At 42.1% G+C, this 23,405-nt stretch overlaps 1 protein-coding gene across 3 annotated transcripts in view; it reads left to right on the forward strand.

Annotated features, from left to right (window-relative positions):
• Positions 1-23,405, forward strand: part of cntfr (ciliary neurotrophic factor receptor) — a 147,544-nt gene that overhangs the window by 56,155 nt on the left and 67,984 nt on the right. For all 3 annotated transcript variants that reach the window (XM_042335831.1, XM_042335830.1, XM_042335832.1), the window contains one exon: positions 8,051-8,290. In XM_042335831.1, the coding sequence (XP_042191765.1) occupies positions 8,051-8,290 (240 nt within the window). The remainder of the gene's footprint in view (positions 1-8,050; positions 8,291-23,405) is intronic.

The raw sequence follows: 23,405 nt of genomic DNA on the forward strand, positions 1-23,405 counted from the left end.
TGCTCTGAGACGCTAACCTGCGTGAAGGGTGCTATATAGGTGCAAGTTGTTGTTGACCAGGATCATAAAATTTAACATTGTGCAAAATTAGAAGAAAGATCTACATTTCAGCCTTGATTTGGATGCTGTTTCTCCGCAGTTCTTAAAAACAAACCAGCTTTGAATATAAGACCGAGTTTGAGAATTTTTCAGGCAATTCTGGGTGATTCTTATATTTTAAGACAACATGATCTTACAAGTGTCAGCCTTGCTCAGTTGGTTGTACTCTCTCCTCTGGGTCAGAAGGTTATGGTATCAAGTCTCACTCTGGGGATTTGCAGCTTGCAGTCAATGGATGCAATGGCAGGGGAGGGGAGTGCTGCATTGGCTGAACATTAAATATTAACCATCTTTCGGATCAAACATTAAACTGTCTGGTTTGCCTGTTCAGGTGAACGTTAAATATCCTGTAATGCTATTCAAACAGACAAGCGAGTTCCTCATGGTGACCCGGACCAACAGTCCTCTAGTTAGATTGTTGTTCACTTCATGGCAGCTTGTGGGGCAAATTGGCTGCTGTGTTTTCCTATAAAATATGTGCTTCCTACACTTTACATAAAAACACTAAATTAAATGCAACAGCTTTATTATTGCAGGCTAAGACGAGGTGGAAGTTCGGAGCTTTAGGTATGCAAAATTCTGGGCAATAAAATCGACCAGCAAATGCAAAAGAATGGTATCAGAGGCCGTGACAGAAATAGCAAGGAATTGGAAAGACGGCTTCCTGGAGGAACAAGCAGTGATATAAATTAGTGGTCCAGAGGGTAGGGCAAAACTTTGAGCAAGTTTCCTTATTCCACACGCCGCTGTTCACCTAGCAGTAAGTGGGAAGCTGGTTGTTAGTCGATTGGCAGATCACTTTTTTGGTGGTAATAATCCCTTAAAAAGAATAGTAATAACAATTTGGTCACTCAATCCATGACTGATTGTGGGACACTACTGTATGCAATTGGCTGCTGCGTTTTGCCCACAAAAATACAAAGTTACTTTCCTTTACAGTATATTCTGAGACATCTCGAAGACGTGATAAGGCGTTATACCAAATGCAAGGATTATTATTATTTTTATTATTATTACTCCCTTTGTACATTTTTTATGGTTGGGATTGTCTTCAACTGTTGTGTTGTTACCATATTTATTTGCTCGCAACACTTTTACTGGCCTGTATGTCTTAGAAGAATGGTAAGCCATTATTGTTTTACACATAGTCGAGACTTGTAGCACCGCATAAATCTGTAAGATATGAGGACTGGGGAAAGGCAGGGACGTAACTGGACAGCTCATTCAAAGAGAGAACCAGCACAGACATAGCCTCATTCTGTGCTGTAATTTCAGTGTGAATCTGGACTTCTTTCAGCAGGCAGTGCGCAGCCAACAGTACAAGAGGCAATTCTTCCATTTTCTCTTACTTTTTCAACAAACACAGCAAACGTAGTGAATAAAAATGCCTTTTAAACACTCTTACACGTGATATCAACCTTCACTTGTCTGCCTTATCTGGCCCATCAGTTTTAAAAAAACTGGTTCATTGGAATATTTTTCTCCCAGATTTCCAGACAGCTGGTTTGAATTGGTGTTGGACAAGGAAAGTCCATCTCATATATTTATCCTGAAGGGTGAAACTCGGTGCTTTCCAATCAGAGCCATCCTTCTTCCTGGAATCTTTCAACTGTGCAGTTTCTTCCCCCGACCTTCCCACACCATGCATCGTGTGTGTCAGCCTGGTTTCAACCCCTGTCAGGACTTTGAAATCATAGCCTAGACCAGTGGTGACTAATGTTTAAGGTTGAGCAACACAAATAAATTTTCTTGATTGAATGTGTCCTTGACATTGAGCATCAGCAGGCTGTTAGATTGAAACGCTCACTGCTGGCATTCCTGTAGATAGCAATTAGTTTTCCAATGGTCTTAATGTTGAGTCAGTGACAAATTTAACGTTGGATTTCATTTCCTTTGTCTAATATGTAAAATTTTGCTAAATTTTGGTTACATTGTTCAATTGTTTTTCTGGTCAGTCGGTATCTGACACGCAGAAATCCATCACCATGCTTAAAAGTATCCAACCCAATCTGAGAGTTCCACATATTTATGTTACCAACACATAAATAATGAGTAATAATAAATAATAATAATTTAGTCACTCAATCCATGACTGTTTGTGGGACATTGCTGTACGCAATTTGCTGCCACGTTTCAGCCCACAAAATATACAGTCAGTTCAATTTGCAGTATTGTACTGTGAAGCGCTTTGAGATATCTCAACGCACGATAAGGTGTTATATTAAATGCAACGATTATTATTAATATTACTATTATTGGAATTCCCCTGTGTCTGGAATGTGCACTCCTTCTTTCCCTGGAGGAACGCGCCCTGTTGACCAGAGAGTATTAGGTACAGGTTGGCAAGAGCCAAGGCTTGGGGACCGCAGAGTGTGCTTTGGGGGTAACAGCTGGAATTTAACCAGCTATCACCGCACAGCTTGACATTGAGATTACTGTCTGGCAAGCTTCCCACTGCTGGTCCAGCTAGAAAATTGTGCAATTCAGCCTTAATTCAGGGGATGTTTTGTTTTTAAGATCATATGGAAAACCAACTTCTAAATTTAGACTGAATTTAAGTCAATGATCTCAGGAATAAAACCATGAGATTACCACAGGTCTCACAAGCAGGAATCCTAACTGTTTTTTTTTCTGACTGACTGACTGCATTGATCTGCACAGTTATACTACCTCACCCAGCCAGTGCATAACCTTGGTGTCTTACTGACCCCTCTCCCAGGTATCATTCAAGCCCAACACCAAGCTCTCACTTGTTTGACTTTTCCTCACCTCTATAACTCTGCTCGCCCCCACTCACTACCTCTCCCCTCAGGCTGCCGAGACCCTCACCCCCCCTTTCTCACCTCCAGCCTTGAGTGCTGAAACTCCCTGCTCTCTGGATCCCCCAACTCTTCCCTACACAAGCTGCAGATTGTTCAGAAATCTGCGGTCTGTGATTTCACCTGCATCAGGCTCTGTGACCCTATCATCCCCATCAAGCCTATACTCACTAGGCTCCATTTGTCTCCCCATCCCTCTGTGGATCAATTTCAAAATTCTCATCCTCATGTTAAAAACCCCTCCAAGGCCTCGCCTCCATCGTATCTCGTTGTTGTTGTTGTCTTTCATGTCGGGAGGACGTCCCGAGGCGATGGATAATGAGGGGTTTGCACTCGAGCTGGGGTTAGGATCAGAGAGGGGTGGAGGGGAAGTGGAGTGGAGGAGAGAAGGTGACTGAAAACACGGTTGAAAAGGAAAGTCTTGAGATGGGCCTTAAAGGAGGCAAGGGAGGGGGCAAGGCAGAGGAGCTCAGGATGGAGTTCCAGAGGGTGGGAGCAGAAAGGCTGAAGGCCTGACTGACGATAGTGGAGCAGGCAGACTGGGGGACATGGAGGGAGAGGACTAGGTAGGAACTAGAAGTGGAGGGCTTTAAAGATGAGGACAAGGATCTTGAACTCAATCCTCTGGGGTATGGGAAGTCAGTGAGCCAGGCAAGGATGGGGGTAATCGACTCACAAAGCTGTGTTCAGATTGACTGTCATGTTTGCCCACAAATACACAGACGCTACAATTTAAGAAAAACTCTGAGCTTTGAAATGTTTTGATGTGATAAAGCGCAACATCCGATGTAAGGATTATTCGGATCAGTATGTCTGTGTTAAAGGTGACTGCTTAATCCATTTATCCGTATTACAAACCTGTCATTTTAGCAATGCTCGTTTCTCTTACCTCTTACCTTATGTGATTATTCTCTAATTGTTGGGAGACAATGGCAGCTAACTGGTATATGTCAAAGTGCATGTTAAATTAAGTTAAACTAAATTAAATTGGTGACTTTTCACAGATAGCTGTTAATCCAAATTGATTTGATAGACTGGTTGCAATCTATTTAATTAGGTAATAAATAAAATAAAACAAATTATTGATATATTCTGGTGGGCATGAAAGCAGTATATCAGTATGTAATGTGTGATGGCCTCCGGTCTTAGAAAGATTAAAAGAGCAAACAGATTGACGGCAATTGATTGCCAGCAGCTATAAATGTTTCAATAATAACCAGTTATGCTGCATCCACTAGCCTGAGCAAGTCTCAGAGTCAGGCATTGAATAATTATCCTGGGCTTGAAATATTTGACAAAAAGAGACAAATTGATTTCACGTGTCTGAAACTTTATGCCCCCAATGCTTGAAAGACCAGCCCCACTTAGGAAGAATATTGGGTAAAATGTGATCTTGTTTCTTAAGAAGATATACAGTCATATACACACGATATACACAAAACGTACCATCAATTCACTTTACAGTATACTCTGTGAAGACGTGATAATGCTTTATATCAACTGGAAAGTTTATTATTATTAACCCAATCCTTGTGTTAATTAGCACAAGTTATAAGTGAAGGGACTCCTCAGAATGATATCCTTATGTTGACTATCATCCATGGAGTAAAGGGTAGGGATGGGGTGGAGGATGGTGAAGAGAGGTTAGCAGGGTCTCCATGGTTCCAAGCTGGCTCCAAGATGAAAAGCCTTGAAGTGAGTGACCAATTTTACCTGGGGGGGTGTTAGCCAGGATACCTAGAGAAGCTCCCTTCTCTTTTCAAATAGTAGATTAATATCAGCCAAAACTGGCAGACTGGACCTTGAGTTCACGTCTCATTCGAAGGGCAACATCTCTGAAAATACAATATTCCCTTGTTGCTACTAGAGTTTCGGGCTAGGCTTTGAGCTGGAGATCCTGACGGGGGAACATAGGCACGGGAGGAGGCAATTCAGCCCCTTGAGCCTGTTCTGCCATTCCGAATACCCACCTTTGCCTCATATCGCTTGATACCCTGACCTAGTAACAATCTATCCACCTCAGTCTTGAACATTTGAATGGATCCAGCATCCACAGCCTTTTGGGGAAACAGATAGTTCCAGATTTCCACCACCCTTTGTGTGAAAAGGGGCTCAAAATCATGACCTTCTGACTCTTGACCCCGTCCTGAAGGTGTGAGCCAACCCCCCCCCCCACCCCCACCTGCCCAACCGAGCCTAGCAGCCGGCCCCGATGTTTTGGACATTTATGAAGTGCCATGGGGTCCACTAATGACAGTTCTCAAAGTACGATTTCTCATAAGTTTCTGAGATTTGCTCTAGTTACAATGCAATGCCTCAGTCAGTTGACAAGTACTTCAATAGGAACATCGTGGGTCTGAGTTTGCCTGTCTAAGCTTGTGATATGTCCACAGCACTGTAATTGCCATTTGGAAGTGGTTGAACTGACAGTGAGTTGACCTGGGCATTTATATTACAGTTCATTACTGTGCCCAATTAATCAGGGGGTCGTGTGATGGAACGGGACGTTTTTTGAGGTTTTGGAGTATCAAAAAAAGGAAACAGCTTGCATTGATGGGAAAAGTGCCAAGTTTCTGCATTGCCCAATGCAAAGAGAGCCAGACTGTAGCACTGTGCCCCAGAAGGCTAAAGCAAGCGCATTTTCTCCCCTTGTCTCTCTTAGATGTTGTTTAGATGCTCAAAACTCTTTTTGGGAGGAGCGGGAAGGAATGGGAGAATTGGGGGGCATGGGGAGGAAATGACATTTTATTATTCCTGTAGCTCTAGACCACTCGCCTCGCAATCGAGAGGATCTGGGCTTGAATCCCGGGTCGGACGAAACATTGGGCAAGTTTTCTTACTCCACATGTCTCTGTTTACCTAGGAGTAAGTAGGAACCCAGTTGTTAGTCGATTAGCAGATTGTTTTTCTGGGAGTAATAATCCCTTAAAAAAATAATTATTATAATTTGGTCACTCAATCCACGACTGTTTGTGGGACACTGCTGTGTGCAATTGGCTGCCGGGTTTCCCCACAAAATATACAATCAATTCACTTTCTGTGAAGTGCTTTGAGACGTCTCGAAGACATGTTAAAGTGCTACATCAAATGCAAGGATTATTATTTTTATTACTATATAAAATGTTTCACTTGGGAGAATACTTGCACTTCTTAAAACGTTTGTCAATTTCGACAGAGGAGTCGGACTTTTGTTTTATGGGTTTTGCACTAAAGAGGAGTGTGGTCGTGACCTTGTGACATGTTCCACAATACCATGGCCTTAAACCTCAATGAATGGTCACATTCCGTCACACACAAAAGCATCTTGGTTGTGGTCAGCATGACCACAGCACTATGGCTTCAAAGAGTGTTCCCTTTATCTTTGCAGGTGAGGTTTTAGCTATTCCAACCCTGTTTCCCAGCTTCTATCTGACTTGTTACCCCTTCCACCCTCCCCACGTTCAAAGGCCGCTTCTGGATGTAGCTCTTAGACCACAAAATATACAGTCAATTAATTCACTTTATATTATGTTCTTCATAACGCCCAGCCGCACCCTCTTCAGCTCCCATCCCGAGCCTATATTATAATAATATATAATATAGAGGTTAAAAAGCAGATGGTGAGAACGGGGTTAATGGGGCTTAAAGTGGATACGTCGCCAGGTCCCACTGGGATGTATCTGAGAACCCCGAGGGAGGTCAATGATGAAATAATAGAGGCTCTGACTATCATATCATTAGTCGGTGGATACCAGCTTTGTCTTGGGGACAAGAAAGTGGCAAATGTCACTCCGCTGTTTAAGAAAAGGAAAAGGGAAGAGCCAGGGAACTGTAGACCAGTGAGTCTCATGTCACTTGTAGGCAAGTGGTTTGAGGTCACAATAAGGATGTGGTTTTGGAACACATAGAAAAGATAAACTGATAAGAATAATACTACTACTAATAATAATTCTTGCATTTGATATAGCGCCTTCTCAAAATGTTGAGACGTTTTAAAGCGCTTCACAGAATATACCGTAAAGTGAATTGACTGTGTATTTTATGGGCAAAACGCAGAAGCCAATTGCACACAGCATTGTCCCACAAACAGTCATGGACTGAGTGACCAATTTTGGGGGGGGAGAGTGATTATTACCCCCAGAAAGCGATCCGCCAATCGCCAAACTGGGGTCTACTAACCGTTAGGTTATCAGAAGCGTGTGGAGTAATAATAATAATAATGCTTCCATTTGATATAGAGCTTTACCACTTATTTGAGATGTTTCAAAAAGCTTCACAGATATACTGTAAAGTGAATTGACTATATTTTGTGGGCAAAACACAGCAGCCAATTGGACACAGAATTGTCGCACAAATAGTCGTGGGTGGATTGCGCGACCAAATAATTATTATTATTTTTTATTATTTTTAAGGAACAACAACAATAAGATTCCATTTATTGAGCGCCTTTCACGTCGGGAGGACGTCCCAAGGCGCTGTACAGTTGGGTCAGGACCCGAGCAGGGGGGAAATGGTCAGGGTGAAGGGAGGGAAGGGAGGGAGCGAGGAGAGGGTAGAGAGTCGAGAGGGGAGCTAAAGGCACAATCAAAGAGAAAGGTCTTGAGACCGGCCTTGAAGGAGGAAAGGGAGGAGGCAAAGCGAAGGCACTGGGGATAGAGTTCCAGAGCCTCGGGGCTGAGAGGCTGAAGACCCGGCCACCGATGGCAGGGCGGTTGGGGCGGGGGATGTGGAGCAGACCGGAGCGAGAGGAACGGAGGGTACGGGCAGGTAGGTAGGGGGATAGTAGGTCGGAGAGGTAGGAGGGAGCAAGGCCGTGAATGGCCTTGTAGGTGAGGATGAGGATCTTGAATTCGGAATTATTACCCCCAGAAAAGCAATCTGCCAATCGACTAACAACCAGGTTCCTACTTACAGCTAGGTAAACCAGAGGTGGAGTAAGGAAACTTGACTCAGGTTTTGCCCCGCTCAGGAATAAAGTGCCTTATCACGTCACTGAGACGAACCAATGTGCTTTACAAGTTATATTGTAATGTGATGTGACAGGCGTATTATGCAGGTCAAATGCGGTGGCGAATTTGCCCGACTCTGAAAAACAACTATAGGATTTGCTGTTATGTCTAATGCAAATCCCTTTATTTTCCTTCCGGTCACAGGTGGAGCCATTCAGTGCAGAAGTATGGGTAGCAATGTGACCCTGGAGTGCGATGGAGGGAGCATTGACTCCAAAGTGAGGTGGCAATTTAATGGGCGCAACGTAGCACACAGCGAGCGGGTCATTGTGCAAGGCACCAACCTCATCCTGAGGAACGTGGATTCATCTCACACTGGGACCTACAGCTGCTACGAGGATTCGACAGGAGACCTGAAGAATGAAGTAACAATCCAAGTCGGAAGTAAGTAGTCTTTAAGCATGTTTTTTTCTTTGAAATATTCAATTTCATCAAGATGTTCTGAGCTCGCTGTGTGTATAAATCAACTCAGGATGGTCTGGACTTGGAGTGACCAAAGAACAAAGTTACAGCAAAGTTGCGTCATTGAGCCTGGCTGAGTTGGTAGTGCTCTCGCTTCTGCTTTCACCTCCCCTCTCGACTCTCTACCCCCTCCTCGCTTCCTCCCTTCCCTCCCCTCACCCTGACTAGTTCCCCCCTGCTCGGGTCCCGACCCAACTGTCCAGCGCCTTGGGACGTTCTCCCGACGTGAAAGGCGCTCTATAAATGCAATCTTGTTGTTGTTGAGTCAGAAGGTCATGGGTTCAAGACCCATGTTGGGTACTTTGGACTTACATAGTCTTAGGCTGATGCTCCAATGCAGTGCTGGGAGGTGTTCCACAATTGAAGGTACCGTCCTTAGGATGAGACATTAAACTGAGGTCCTGTTCATGTGGACTTTAGAGATCGCATGGCACGAGTTGTAAAAAGAAGGGAGTTTCTCCCAGTGTCCTGGCCAACAATCCCCCAGATAAAAATTAATCATTCATTTCATGGCTGCTTGTGTGGTATTGCTGTGTGCAAAATTGGCTGCCGCATTCGTCGACAAAATACACAATCACCGCATTTTATTACGTGAAGCATTTTGAGGCATCCTCCTGATATGAAAGGCGCTTTATCAAATGAGGCTTATAATTCTTTTAGAATTAATATTACCAAATATGACGAAATATGAACAAAGTAGCACTGACCAGAAACCGCTGGAGCCTAATGTTAGATTGTACACTCCCTGGGACAGTTGTGATGGTTTAGATCTGGATAACAGTGTGGTCTGGTGCAGGGATATCTTCCTGTAAGCAGAAGTGCATCACTCTGACCCGCAGGGGATCTCTGCTCTGGCGCCACAATGAGTCAATGGGAATTCCTGAAGTCGTTTCTCATCCAGGGAATTGGTCATTAAGGAACGCTGGAGACCTGAGCTAAATTAACAAAATCTCGGCTGGGTAAAAAAGTGAAAGGCAACCTCCTCAATCCAATCACTTCCACTTAACGTAGCAGATCACTAACCCGGAACCCCTGCCGTTTCCACTTACAGAGTCTCAGAACTTTCTGGACTTTCTAAAGAGTACAAGTCTTGATGTGCATTCAATTTACACATGGTGTTTTATGTCTTTCAGTCTAAAACCTAAGTTGAATGTTACCAGACTGCCAAGGCGAAGACAAGTTACGAGTAGTTATGTGAAGTTTTAACATCTACTTTACAGCTTTGAGGAATTTTAACGAGTTAAGGGTCAGTTTGCCACGCATAGTTTTAAACGTGTCTATTTTGGCAAGAGAAGGGAACGGAGTAGAAAATAGGGGAAGAAAATATAACAAAATAATCAATGAGAACTTTAACCAGCTGAAAATGTGCAGCTTGCATTTGCAAACTCTTTCTGGCAAGCTTCCCATTGCTTGTCCAGCTTGCAGGAAGATATCCTTGTACCAACTAGTTATTATTATTATATTTAGTAAATTGCATAATTAATAATACTTCCATTTGATATATCACCTTTCGCATCAAAAGGACATCTCAGAGTACTTCACAGGATTTACTGTGTAGTGACTGTGTATTTTGTAGGTGAACATGGCAGCTAATTTGTGCAAAGCAATGTCCCCCAAACAGTCATGAAGTGAGTGACCAATTTTATCCAGGGGATTGTTGGCCAGGACTCCAGGAGGAACTCCCTTCTTTTTTTGAGTAATACCACAGTATCTTTAACGTCCACTTGAACAGGCAGACAGGACCTCAGTTTAATGTCTCAACCAAAGCACCACACCATTGAATACGGCACCATTGACAATACCACAAAGTGTCAGCATAAGCTGTGAGCTTACATCACAGAGTGGAAGCTTAACCCCACCACCTTCCTTCCTAATAGCGAGTGCTACTGACTGTGCCAAGGTTACATTCAATGTGCACAGAATGACAATCGTCCAACTCTTCACACTGTTCAAGTGGGTCTCCTTGCCTTGTCTGGCTTCAGCACATCTGAGATAACCACTCAGACTGCAAATAGTAATGCACTAAGTTGCAGATATAACACTGCAACCAGCCTTGGTAGGTAAAGTAGCCTTGAGCAAGCAAATTCAATTAAGGTTGGATCCACTTATAGGCAAACCCAATACAGTCAGTTCCACTTAAAGCAAATAACCATGAAGTGAATATTTCTGTTCACTGAAGAGAAAAGGAAACGGAATCTCATTTCATAATCACACCCCTCAGTATTCGCTCCTCTTAACTGAATCACTTTAGTTACTCCTGGAAAGTGAACAGCATTACCCAGATGACTTACGTTACCATATTCATAGCCACAAATCATACGGAAGCGCTCTGAATTACATGTGCCTTGTGTTGTTTAAAGACTTGTGAAGAACTATGGCAACTTATAGAACGATCGAATCTTACAGCACAGAAAGAGGCCATTTGGCCCATCGTGCCTGTGCCAGTGCTTTGAAAGAGCCATCAATCAGTCCCACTCTCCCGCACTTTCCCCATAGCCTTGCAATTTTTTCTTTTCAAGTACCTATCCAATTCCCTTTTGAAAGTTATTATTGAATCTGCTTCCACCACCCTTTCAGGCAGTGCATTCCAGATCGTAACAACTCGCTGGGTAAAACAATTTCTCTTCGTCTCCCCTATGGTTCTTCTACCAGTTATCTTAAATCTGTGTCCTCTGGTTACCAATTCATCTGCCAGTGGAAATAGTTTCTCCTTATTTACTTCAACAAAACCCCTCATAATCTTAAAATTAGCAATGGGATGTTTTGTAGTTTGTGAAATCCTCATACTATGATATGTTGAGTTCCACAATTCAACCCAGTCTTTGCCTCTTAGATGTTTAAGGCTTGCCTAATCCACCTATGACACTCGCAAAAGTTACACACAGAGAATAAAATCCCCCAAATAAAATTGGTCATTCACTTCGTGGCTGTTTGTAGGACTTTACTTCACAATATATCCTTTGAAGTTCTTTGAAATATCCTTTTGACGTGAAAAGCCCTATATTAAATATAAAGATTACGATTGTTATTTTATTTATATAGCATTTCATAGCAAATGCTAAAACGCAGCCTTAACTTTAAAATGTAGTTTCTGTACATTTTTTAAGATACAACAAAAAACAAACTTCAAAGTTATAACTGATTCCAAAATTTGCGAAATTCTGGACACTCTGAAGTGTTGCACACCACAACAATAAATAAATAATAATCCTTGCATTTGATATAGCGCTTATCATGTCTTCTAGACATCTCAAAGCGCTTCACAAGATGTACTGTAGAGTGAATTGATTGTATATTTGTGGGTGAAACGCCGCAGCCAATTGCACACAGCAGTGTCCCACAAACAGTGGTGAACTGAAGTGACCAAATTTATTATTTATTTATTTTTTCTTGCGGGATTATTATCAGGTCTTTGGAGTAAGGAAACTTGCCCAAGGTTTCATCCTGCCAGGAATCTAACCCAGGTCTCTCGCTTGTGAGGCGAGCGCTCTAACCACTGAGCTACAGGACTCCTAAAACAATGAACTTAAACCTCGACCCCACTGGAATTTCTCCGCTGTAGTCAGTATTGTAACATAGTGGGGTTTAGCCAGATGTCTGACAATGCAAATGCCTATCATCGTGCTTGAGAGTATGCAAACCAAACTGAGAATTCCTCATATGTATTCCGCCTGCACGTGGGAATATTCCTGTATCACACTCCCTGCTGGAGGGACCCACTCTGCTTACTTAATTCCGGAAAGTATTAAGCACAGGTTGGTAAGAACCAAGACCTGGGGAGCCCAGAGTGTGCATTGGGAGTAACTAACGGAGTCTAACCAGTTAAAATAGTAAAAGATGTCAGGAGGATGTCTCAAAGTGTTTCGCAGGATATATTGTAAAGTTTAGTGACTGTGTATTTTGTAGGCAAATGCTGCAGCCAATTTGTGCACAACAATGCAATCAGGTTAATAATAATAATCCTTGCATTTGATATAGCGCTTTTCACGTCGGGAGGACGTCCCAAAGCGCTTCACAGAACACACTGTAAAGTGAATTGACTGTATATTTGTGGGCGAACGCGGCAGCCAATTGCGCACAGCAATGTCCCACAAACAGTCGTAGATTGAAAATGACCAATTTAATTATTGTTTTTTTTTTTGGAGGGATTAGGTTGTCCGTTTAATGTGTCCTCTGAAGGATGACAACTCCAACAATGAAGCGCACCCCCAGCACTACATTGGAGAGTCAGTCTAGATCAGGGTGGTCCAACCTTTTGGCTGCTGAGGGCTGGATGCCCTGTTTGAGAAACGTCCGTGGGCCCCATAGCAATATTTTGGTCTTTCCCTTCCAGAAACATAACATAACACTTATGGATTATGGAGGCAGCAGGTGGGCCAGATGAAATGGATGGAGGGGCGGGCCAGATAAAATCAGTGGGCGGACCAGATACGGCCCACGGGCCACCAGTTGGACCACCCTGGTCTAGACAATGTGAGTTCAAAGACACGACGTAGAGATTGAACACGCAAGCTTTCTGACTGAGAGGCGGGAGTGCTACAAACTGAGCCAGGCTAATGCACTGATGTTGCCTGGGCTCACAAGCGATGTGGTTTTGTTGCACAAATCCACCAGATGGTGGTTATTTAAAGAGCGGCAGATCATCTCCTGATTTTAACAAATAAAAGGCTGTGCTAACGTCTCTATGCCCTGCACGTTTGGCACTCACATTGCCCTGCAAGCACACTGCGGTCTATGAGACTTTGTTCTCTGAAATTGCGTTGTGGTTTTGAAATCGGTTTCTGCTGAAAGTACATCCGCGTGCCATTTGTGCTCTGACGAGGTCAGGACACCACAATATGCTGCAGTCTACAAGCCCCTGTTCACCACTCATAATTTCTGCTCAGTAAGAAGTAGCCTCAAACTCACTTATTGCTACCCAGGACTCTGGAATCCATGTAATTCCTGTGTTTACATGTGGAACCATAACATTGTGAAGTCCTGTAGCATAGCGGTTAGAGCACTCGCCTCAAAAGCGAGAGGTCCTGGGTTTGACTCCCAGTCGGGGCGAAACCTTAGGCAAGTTTAACTTACTCTACACTCTTCTGTTTACCGAGCAGTAAGTAGGAACCTGGTTGTGGGTCGATTGGCGGATCTTGTTCCGGGAGTAATAATGCCTTCAAAGTTTTAAAAAACATATATAATAATTTGGTCACTTAATCCATGTCTGGTTGTTGGACACTGCCCACAAAATATACAGTTAATACTCCTTTATTCCCTTCTCACTCATGCATGATCAAGTCAATTGATCTCTTATATTATCAGTTGGAAAATTTAAGATCCCAGGTGACATTGTGTGACAGCGTAGCTCGGTTGAAAACGCTCTCGCCTCTGGGTTCAAGGCCCACGTCAGGGACTTTGAGCTGATAAAGTCTAAGCTGACACTCCAATGCAATGCTAGAGGGTGTGGTGCATTGTCAGAGTTACTTGAATGGGATGTTAAACCGAGGATCAGGCTGCCTGTCCAGGTGGACGTTCACAAGGCACTATTCGCGAAAAGAGTTTGTCACTGTGTCCTGGCCAACAATCCCCACAGTAAAATTAGTGACTCACTTCATAGCTATTGGTGGGACATTGCTATGTGTAAATTGGCTGCCACTTTGCATAGAAATACACATTTGCCAAAATTACTATGAAGCACTTTGAGATGGTTTCACAGGATAGACGTGTCAAACACAAAGATTATTATCATCTACTCCAATCCTATTGTGCAATCATTGCATGTAACAGACAAACAGCATGAAGTCTCAGCCTGGATTATGTGAGTTCAGAGTCTCTATATGAGGCTCGAACCCACAACTTTCTGATTGAGATCCAGGAGTGCTACCAACTGAGCCAGGTTGACACCTCAGTCCAGTCAGTCAATCGCTTGTTTTTGCCAAAATCATAGAATTATTTAGCACAGAAGGAGGCCTTCCAGCCCATCATGTCTGTGCCGGCTCTTTTGTCCAAATTAATCCCATGAAAGGGAAAAGAGTATAAAACCTTGGGGTTAAACACATGATGTTTCCTAACGAATTCCTTAACTTAATAAAGGCCGGCGATAATGAATGCGTGGAGAGCAGCACAGCCGATAGAACTCCGCAGGCACCACACGCGCAAACACGCACACACGCACACGCACACACACACACGCACACACACACACAGCGTTCATAGAATCATTTCACTGGAGATTGCCAGTTGTCCAGATTCAGACCCAGTTAATTGATGGTAAACAATCTGATGTTTGGGAAGACAAACCAGCAGGGGACATGCACACTGAGAGTGGAGTTATGCAATCAAACACTGTGCCTCTGAATGTGGGATGAATGTACCTCGAAAGAGTGAATGGAAAATGATGTGGTTCATCGGAATTCTAGGCTCGGTGGGTGGTTGGGGGGCGAAGGGGAAAAGAGGGTTATAAATTCTTGCCGGGTCAATTTCCTTTATCTAGAGTCAGCTGCACTGCGGGGTGGACTTTGCAAATCCCCTTGAAACATCAGAGCAGAATCGGCTGCTTTGATTTTATTTTATTTTTGTTTCCTCGCCCACATTTCAGCAGAGCGTAGCGAGTGCAGCCTGCCAACTTACAATCAAGTGCAAGGCTGGCAGGGTTTCAAGTGCGATATGTTACTGAATTGGATTCAACAAAGAATCGTATTGTTTTACATTGGCTCAGTAGATGCATAGTTATATTTCACTCCCCACCTCCCCATCCCTCCCCCTCAGCAAAAAAAAAGAGAGAGTGAGGGAGATAAAAAGAGAGGGAAAGAGAGAGAGAGAGAGAGCTAGACAAAAAGATCGAGAGAAAGAGAAAGAAAGAGACTGACGGAAAGAGAGAGAAAAAGCAACTTGCATTTATATAGCGCCCTACACGCAGGACGGCCTGTTGGAGCACTTAAAAAGAAAGAAAGACAGAGAGAGAGAGAGAGAGAGAGAGAAGAAAGAAATAAAGAGAGAGAAAAGAAGAGACAAACCGAAAGAGTCAGAAAGAACAAAAAAGTAAGAATAAAAAAGGAAGAGAGAAACACAAAGAAGATAAAAGAAGCAAACGTCCTTTCAATTGTCCAATTAAAAATCCGTCAAATTCAAGAAGAACAAAAAAATGAAAGGAGTCTCTGTACATGTTAATTTCTCATTACTAATAAATGACCAATGCTGTCATGTCAGGGTTACGCTTTTCGCTGCCCCTTTTTTCCATGAAAATAGTTTAACTGTCAAGGTCAGGGGGGAAATAGTCAGTAAACATCTTAAATGGGATAATATTGTCTGGCTAGGAGCTTTCGCCAGATGTACAGCACTGGCAGTGGGATGTTGCTGAAGGAATAGAGTTCCTGTCATTATTTAATCCTTTCTATCCCTCATTATAAAATCTATTCATTCCACAGCACCTTGTTATCTCTCTGATCTTCTCACTCCCCCTTTCTCTGAGCCAAGTCTACGCCCCCTAAACCTTGGAGCTTCCTCCCACTATCCCTCGTCCCCATCCCTCCTCTATCTATCTTCAAATCCCACCTTAAAACCTATCTATTTGACAGCATCTACACTCACCTCCCTCCTTCTCCCTCACTTGGCCTCTACCCTGTCACTGTGAAGCACTCCCCTGTGTGAAGAGGCTCTGTTGCAAGATGTTTGGGTTTTATAAGCAACCCTCACTGGGTGAAGTAAAGATGCATACAAATCTTGGGCACAAATTGTCGAACTTTATTCATTCAGATTAGTAAGGTCATATGATTGGTAGTCAAAGAATACAACAGAATAATGTTTACATATCTATCAAATAAATAAATATATCAGTATATTCTGTAAAGCGATTTGAGACGTCTAGAAGACGTAAAAAGCGCTATATCAAATGCAAGGATTATTATTATATCCCATGTACAGTTGAACAACAATTAAGGTTGGCGAAACCAAAAGTTGTGGAAGAGATGGAGGAGTAATTGTCTGTTCGATCACCAAAAGGTATCCAGGTACTGCCGTGCTGCTAATAGCTGGTGAGCGTCGATAAAGATGTTGAAAGTTGGCGAAGTCTTAAATTTCAATCTTCTTTCTTTAGAGCTGGAATTCGGTTTGCGAACACCCAAGTTTCAACTCTCTGTCTCTTCTACTTTCGTTAAGAATTATCCTTTGTTGAAACACTCCCTCCTCAGTCACACCTAGTGAGTGTATTATTATTTGATTTATTCGATTGATTTAGTTCCTATGTTTAAGCAAAATGCATATCTCATTTTGCTACAACATAGGAACGTACAATGTAAAGGATATATAAAATAAATCGGAGTATTTACAAGTAATATTGGGATTGTCATTATTATAGCATAATAGCATATATAGAATATACCTGTTCACCAGGATATAATGTCATACAGCTAAGATTGGAACGTTTTGTTTACACTCTATAGATTCCTAACCCTTCAAATCTTTGCAATACTACATTTATCTCAAAGCAAATCTGGCACTATGCCCATCTTAATATCACACAACATATTTCAAATCATTTGTGTAACATATGCTTAGGAAGGACAAGTTTGCAGGGCTTTGGTGAGAGAGCGGGGGAGTGGGTTGAATTGGATAGTTCTTTTCAAAGAGCCAGCACAGACACGATGGGCCGAACAGCCTCCTCTGTGCTGTAGTATAATTCTATGATATGATCCATAGGCATTGCACACTATGGATAAAGCAATTTCATCATTTTCTTTAGCATTATTTCCAATAATTTCATTAATCTCATTTGGGTTTTGTTTCAAAAATTCTGCAATACCTTTCATATTAAATAGGGTAAATCATCTTTTGCTGGTTCTTTTATTCCTTCTATCGCTGGATTAACTGCTTCCCTTTACTGTACATTTTCGAAAGCATGCAAATGTGGCTTAACAGTATCCAAATCTGATCGATTCCAAATTCAAATCCCAGACCCCAAAATTCCTGTTGCTGTACCTCCTATCCCTATCCATCAGCTAACATTTGTCTCATAGTAAAACTGTGGGTATCTGTAATTTCCTGATTGATTATAGGGTAATCCACTTTTTGGTGAAATCGAATCATTCTTTCAATCAATGATGCATCATAGAACATATTATAACCTTTATATTTTGGTTGTTCTTTTACTTCCCATTTGGTCAAATTCAAAACTACTGGACTGCGGATGCAGTGGATATTATTGATCAATGTACCTTCCTCCTCTTGTCCTAGTCAATCCTGAGGCAGGCCCTTTAAACAGAGGAGGGCATTATTTTGTTCTTTTATTTTCGTTATGTTCCACTGTACATTCTGTGAATTCTTATTTTCTGCAGCAAGGCTGAACATCCATAATCCCAGTTTGAGTGATTCCCATCAATTTAAGATTCATTTCTCCATTTTCTTTTCCCACTAATTCTAATTCCAAATCCCATCCAATTTTCCTTGAATCATAGATTCTTTTGCCATCTCAATTGAGTATGTCACATTTTGACACCAAAATTTTTGATTAGTTCAACAACAACAACTTGCATTTATATAGCGCCCTTCACGCTGGACAGCGTCTCGGAGCGCTTAACAGTGCGGAGCCCATTGCCGAGCCAGGGGGAGGGGGAATGTGACCATAGGCGCAGTTGAAGAGGAAGGTGTTCAAGCGCAACCTGAAAATGGGGAGAGAGGGGGCAAGGCAAAGGATTGAGGGAGAGTTTCACAGCTTCGGGGTGCAGTGACTGAAAGCACAGCTGCCAATGATGGGCGGAGGATCCAGAGGACAAGGAAGAGGTCAGAGCCAGTCGAGCAGAGGCAGCGGGTAGTAGTGTAGGGAGAGAGCAGGTTGGAGGGATGGGGGACGGGGGTCAGGGCATGAAGGGATGTAAATAGAAGAGTGAGGATCTTGAAATCGATCTGCTCATTGACAGGGAACCAGTGGCATTTTCATCACCTAATGGAATGGTTACTTAATTTGTATATATTCAAATGAAGTGTTTCATTCCATTCTTGGATCCTATTATATTTTCAATGCATAATTATTTCCCCATTTTATCCAATTCCTTTTATCTGATGTGGCTGCAGTTTTTGTCTGCTTTCAGATTTGACTGGTTTTGTTAGGAAAGGGTCACTCTCACATTCACTGGATAAGGTCCCGCTTCCTAAGTTTGAGAAGGATCTACCCCTGGTTCTTGTATAAGTATGCGATATATTCCTGAATCTACAAGAGTTACATTAGAAATTTGTAGTGTTAATTTATAATAATAATCTTTGCATTTGATATAGTGCTTTTTATGTCTTCTAGACGTCTCAAAACGCTTCACAGAAATAAACTGTAAAGTGAATTGACTGTATATTTGTCCAATACTGTTTACAGTCGGTCTTTATAATGCACATCAACAAATGTTCTGCACTTTGAAACGCCAAAAATTAAGGGAACATCCAAATCCGCATTACACGCTGCCACGTTGTCGTTCTAAAATAATCATCTTGTGTTATTGGTTCCTTGACAACCTCATTCTCTTTTACCAATCTCCCCACCATTTTCTTTGCGGTCTATGGTATTTTATGGGTATTAGCAGATCACTTCCCACTTCCACTAGGATTTCAGGTTCCTCCATGATTGTTTTTATGTTTCGCTTTATATATTTTAAATTGCTTCTCCTTGGTCTATCTAATCCACTCTGCCCTTCAGCTGTTCTCTGTCCTTCTCTTATTGTATTTCTCACAATAGCTTCCACTTCTCTGCATTCCCGTTAGATGTGTTATGTGCATTTTACCCTCCTTCATCCAATGTACTAAAATTAGCACCACTAAGAATATCATCTTGTTCTTCATTTTTCTTGTCTCCGACGCTTTGTTTTCTGTAACATAATCAGGAAAAGTGAAATGACCCTCCCCTTATTCGAGGTGAAGTCAGGAACCTCCTCCAATTTTAGGATACTTATAACAAATGTGTATGTCGTTGTCCCTTTTTCTTTCTCAATCTGGGTTGTTGATAATAATATATATTGCATTTGATATAAAGCCTTATCACGTCTTTGAGATGTCGCAAAGCGCTTTATAGAATATACCGTAAAGTGAATTGACTGTATATTTTGTGGGCGAAACGCGGCAGCCAACAACTGGGTTCCTATTTACTGCTTGGTAATCAAAGGTGTGTGGAGTAAGGAAACTTGTCCAATGTATCGCCCTGCCTAGGAATCGTACCCAGGTCCTCTCGCTTGCGAGGCGAGTGCTCTAACTAAGCTACCAGACTCCATTTCTATGGTCAAATGCCATGATCCATCTGTTTTTCTAAACAGCCAAACGGAGGAGTTGTTATAGAGGTTGCAACTGTTCTTAAAACGCCCTGTTGTAGTAACAAATCACTTAGTGTCCTGCACACATGAATCAGCTTCCCAAGGAAAGTAATATTGTTTTTGAGAGTGTGGGGGATCATCACTGGTAATCTTAACTTGCCCTTCTAATTTACCACAGCCGTGTTTGTGATTTGCAAAAGCAACACTTTGAGTGGTCAGTACATTAGCAATGTTAGCATTGTCATGCGTTGACAATTTCTTTAAGTTGTTTCTTTTATTACGTAAAGGGCTCCATGATCTGTTATTGTATTCCAAAAATGTGTAACGGGTTTGACACTTTTAACTTGCCATAATAATAATTTATTTGTAAATGTCTTATCTGAAGTGGAATTGGAAGTGATTCCACCCCATATTGAGAATTGTCTGTAAACCCACCTAATGGCATAACTATCTGAGATGTAAACTACGAGGTTTGTAGCTCTTTTTCACATACAACAGCTCGAGAGGCACCAGTATCCAGTAAAAATAATTTGTAATGATCTCCTATCGCAACAAATATACATGGTCTCCCGTGACTATCGATTTCTACAAGGCACATTATTTCTGTGGAGGCCTCTGATTGTCAATCAGAGATATTAGGAACTCCATTAACCTTGCCTCCCCCTTAAATGAGACATATCGAAGAGGCACTAGGACTCCTCCCTGCCTGACCTTGTATAGCTTTCAGTTCCTCTTGCAGCTTTCCAACTCGAATGAATTTGTCCTATTACGTCTTTTATTCCCAGACTGGCACTTTTCTCTTTAATTCCATGTTTTTCGAGCTCAGTAAATCTGCTTAAGGTATTCAATCCATGCAGCTTTAGTTTGGTTAGCTTTCACCACCTTTTTCTATCTTAATTCTGCAAAAAGCCATCCACACAACAACAGCAACTTGCATTTATATAGTGCCCTTCACGCGAGTCAGTGTCCCAGAGCACGTCTCAATCAGAGTGTCACTTTGTTAGTGCCTCCTTAAGAGGAGGGTAACTTTTCCTCCACATTTTCATTGAATTTCATAGACTTTCACGTTTTTAGAATACTTCTTCTAATCCTGCAACTTGGTCGTTTCAGTTCAGTTGACTACCCCTTTTTTTAATATAGCCAAAGATTTGTACTCATCAAACTTCAACACAATACGGTACCTGTTTGGATACCAATTGTAAGATGTTTGGTTTTATAGACAGTGTTGACAGTCGTCTAAGTCTCAATTCGATCTTCCTTCTTCAGAAGCTGAAATATGGTTCGTGACTCCAAGGTCCAACTTGCTGTCTCTTCTTTTGTTGAGAATTATCCTTACATTTATATCTTTATATCTTTATATCAATGATACACATTGACTTTGTAAAGACATCTGGCATTCAAGCTCCACAAAAACATATTTTTAGTCAGATGGTCTCCTCCTGTCCCCAATATCCATAGTTGACAACACTCCCTCACTTTTATCAAATCTCTAGCAGTTTGTTTTACACAAGTCTGAGTACCACCGATTTAACGTCCATTGTGTAGTTAACAACAATGTCTTATTAATGATGATGCTGAAACTTTGTGTTCGGTAAACATGCTTCCACTGTCCTTGGTCTTCATACACCTCCAGCTTTTCTGAAGCAAACCAATCCATAAGTCTCTACGATTTTCCTTTGGTCAACTCAAGCAACCCAGAGTTCTGGGATTGCTTACACTGTAAATGAAATAGACTCATTTAAAAAGCAGATGGGGGAATGGTAGGGTGGGTGTTGTTGAAGGCTGAGATTTGGATGGGTTGAAGAGCCTTCTTCATCTTGTGATTTTGTGAAATGCTCTTTGACAACACAGTGATTGTGAAACTTGACTTTTGCTTTTGCTGTTGGAATCTGCGGGCTGTTTCTGTTATTCCATTATTTTTTCCGCGTGATTTGCTGAGAAAGAAGAGTACTAACATCCTATTCTAACACTGTCAAATCATGGGCTTGGAAGTTCTGTTTGGCTGGAGGCCTTGCATTGAATGGTAAGTTCTACATATCATTCAGATATTAGCCAGTCGAATTTGCTCACCATTTCATTAGTTTGTGTGAGCTGTTTACTTAAAAGTCCCATTTCACTACCTTTTCTCCATATCTCTCATCCATATTCATAAGGCAGGATCCACAATAGATTTCAGAGGAAAGTAAATATTTGAAAAAAGAGTAATTTAACAGGGGTACGTATGTAACAATTACAACAATAACAACTTGCATTTATATAACGCCTTCTTGCAGGGTAGCATCCAAGAGCGCTTACATACATGTATGTGTGTGTGTGTTTGTATGTATGTGCATATGCATGTATGTATGTGGGAAAGATTGGACAATGGGACTGAATGAATTGATCTTTCAAAGAGCCAAAAGTGGGCTGAATGGCTTTCTTCTGGCTCAGTGGGGTCCTAAGAGATCAGAGGTGGGCAAGCTTGTGGAGGGGTTTGAATTTGAGCACAAGGGTCTTGTATTCAGTCCTCAGGGGAGGGGGGAGCCAGCAGAGCTTAGTGAGGACAAGAGGGTGGACTCACAGAGTCTTATACAGGAGAGGGAGATGGGCTGCAGAGTTCTGGGTGAAGCAGAAGTGGAGTAGATCTCAGTAAAACTAACCTGTAACGTTCACAGTTCTCCAAGTATTAAACAAAATAAAATATGCATTTGGGTCAGCGCCTACACCTCACCTTCAAAACACATTTCTCCAGCTAATTGCTGTCAAGTGCAGTGATTGTATAATTTGTTAGGCAAACACAGCAACAACAACTTGCATTTACACAGCACCTTTCACATAGGATAACATGTTGTAGCGCTGCACAGTGGTGGAGTTGGAATCTGATGATGGAGGAGGTTCAGAGATTAGAGGTGCAGTAGCTGAAGGAAAAGCAAGGAAAAGCTAAATAAATATGTAAATGATAATAACAATTTGGTCACTCAATCCATAACCATTTTTGAGACCTTGCTATGTGCAATTGGCTGCCCCCGTTTTACCCACAAAATATACACTTTTCATTACCGTATAGTTCTTTGAGACATCTGAACAACGTGATAAGGCGCTATATCAAATGCAAGGATTATTATTATTATGTCCCATAATATTCAAGAAATGAATGAATTTATTGTTGCGCACTGTTGGTCAGGACACTGGGGAGAAAGTCTGTCCTGTTTTTGAATGGTGCCATGTGGGGGAGTGAAACTCCACCCAGGTTTAGATTTGCTCTATTTGGCAAGAGTTTCAGAGCGCTCAGAACCTGGAAAGAAATGACAGGAAAAAACAGCATTAAAAATTAAGACGTGGATGTAAGAATTTGTCCAATTCTGGATACTCTGAAATCTTAAGAAAATAGAGTAAATCTAGACTCGAGTGGAATATTTCCCCCGAGTCTTTTAATGTCCACTGAACAAGTAGACAGGATGGCAGCAACAACAACTTACATTTCTATAGTGCCCCTCACGCAAAGTAGCGTCCCAGAGCGCTTGACAAAGACGGAACATGATATCGAGCCAGGGGAGATGACCGTAGGTATGGTCGAGGAGAAAGGTCTTCAAGCTCGATCTGAAGATGGGGAAGCAACAACAACAAGATTACATTTCATGTTGATAGGACGTCCCAAGGCGCTGGACAGTGCACAGCATTTCAGACCCAAGCTGGGTTCAGGGAGGGAGAAGGGAGGGCAGGGGAAGGGGGGTCAATGGCATGGTCGAAGAGGAGGATTTTGAGGTGGGCTTGAAGGATGCTAAGGGGGG

Source organism: Callorhinchus milii, unplaced genomic scaffold, assembly GCF_018977255.1.
Source record: "Callorhinchus milii isolate IMCB2004 unplaced genomic scaffold, IMCB_Cmil_1.0 Scaffold1, whole genome shotgun sequence".
NCBI lineage: Eukaryota > Metazoa > Chordata > Chondrichthyes > Chimaeriformes > Callorhinchidae > Callorhinchus > Callorhinchus milii.